General features: G+C 33.7%; 1 protein-coding gene across 1 annotated transcript in view; it reads right to left on the bottom strand.

Annotated features, from left to right (window-relative positions):
- KIF11 (kinesin family member 11) overlaps positions 1-1,449 on the bottom strand; it is a 37,904-nt gene that overhangs the window by 7,821 nt on the left and 28,634 nt on the right. Inside the window, 1 exon segment of the mRNA XM_012723467.1 lies at positions 430-652. Within this exon segment, the coding sequence (XP_012578921.1) occupies positions 430-652 (223 nt within the window).

The raw sequence follows: 1,449 nt of genomic DNA on the forward strand, positions 1-1,449 counted from the left end.
AAAAAATCAGTCACAAATAAGGGGGAAAAAAACAGCTTTAGCTTTGAAGTATAATTTACAAACCATAAAATTCACTCCATGATTTTTGTGGCAATCTTATTTTAAAACAAATTTTACTAGGGCTTCCTTGATGTTGTAGGGGTTAAGTCTCAGTGCTCCCAAGCCATCGCCAGCCACTGTGGCTTGAGTTTGATCCCTGGCCAGGGCGCTGACCCACATGTTGCAGCAGACCTTTCCTGTCTTGCTTGCTGCTCCCCTCAGAGGTGGATTTCAGTCAATCCTCCTGTTCTGCTCCCCACTCTGTCTCTCTCTCATCTCCCGCACCTCTGGCCTACACCTCCATTCTTCTATGCATGCATGCATGTATAAGTAAATAAATCTTTAAAAAAATAACAAAACCGAATGACTGTAATTTCCATTGTAAAGTACCTGTTGGGGTATCCAGTTTCAATTCTTGCTGCAGAAAGTAATTAAGCTTAGTCAAACCAATTTTTATGTTTTCATTAAGTTCTAGACTTTGTGCCATGATATTTTCTTCATGAGTAGTTATCTGACCAAGAAAAACATTATGTTGATTCTCATGAGCTGCTTTATGTTCACTTAATTTTTCATTAATCACTGAACGTGAAGTTTCACAACCTTGTTTTACAATCTGTAAAGGATACAAATGAGCTTTCATTATTAAAATTAAACTTGTTGTTGTTATATTCCATATATCATATTCTACTTAACCCTGAAATTTTTCTTGTTTGAAATACACCTGCAAAAGTTGAGAGAATAGTATATTATAGTTAGCACCTCTGTATTCATTTATTAATATACATCATTCATCCACACATAGAATATAGAGCAAATAAAACCGGTCACTCTTCCTCCCCATCCAGGATAATTTCTTTTTTAAGTAAATAATACAATAGCTTATTTTTATATCATTTTGTGTATCCAGGATTATTTTGAAGCAAATCCTGTATTATTTTATTCATTTATTTCAGTATACATCTTTAAGAGTTAAGAGGCTTTTAAAGGGCACTATCACATTTATAAACTTAATGTTGATTTTCTTATATCAAATATTAGTGGTGCTCAAATTTTATCAGTTTCTTCAAATGTTTTCCACAATTGGTCTGTTTGATTTGGGTGAGTTGCCTTAAATAGGTGACTATATTATTTACCCAAATTGGAATATTTTAATGAAAGAAAGGGGTCATTCTTAATAATTACCACAGTACAACATATATAAACAAGGACAGCTTGGGGAAATTAAGACTTAAGGTCATCTAGTCTTAACTCTTTTGATCTATAGGTTAATATGTTCATCTATCTATATTTTCTACAAGTTAGTTAAATACCAGTGTTTGGGGGCAAGAATATTTTATATGTGCTGCTGAAAACGTATGTTGTGATTCTTGTTTTAAGATTTATCAGTGGGGTTAAGGGCCCTCCCTGGTG

The sequence above is a fragment of the Condylura cristata genome, unplaced genomic scaffold (assembly GCF_000260355.1).
Source record: "Condylura cristata isolate star-nosed mole 26May11 unplaced genomic scaffold, ConCri1.0 scaffold00011, whole genome shotgun sequence".
Taxonomy (NCBI): domain Eukaryota; kingdom Metazoa; phylum Chordata; class Mammalia; order Eulipotyphla; family Talpidae; genus Condylura; species Condylura cristata.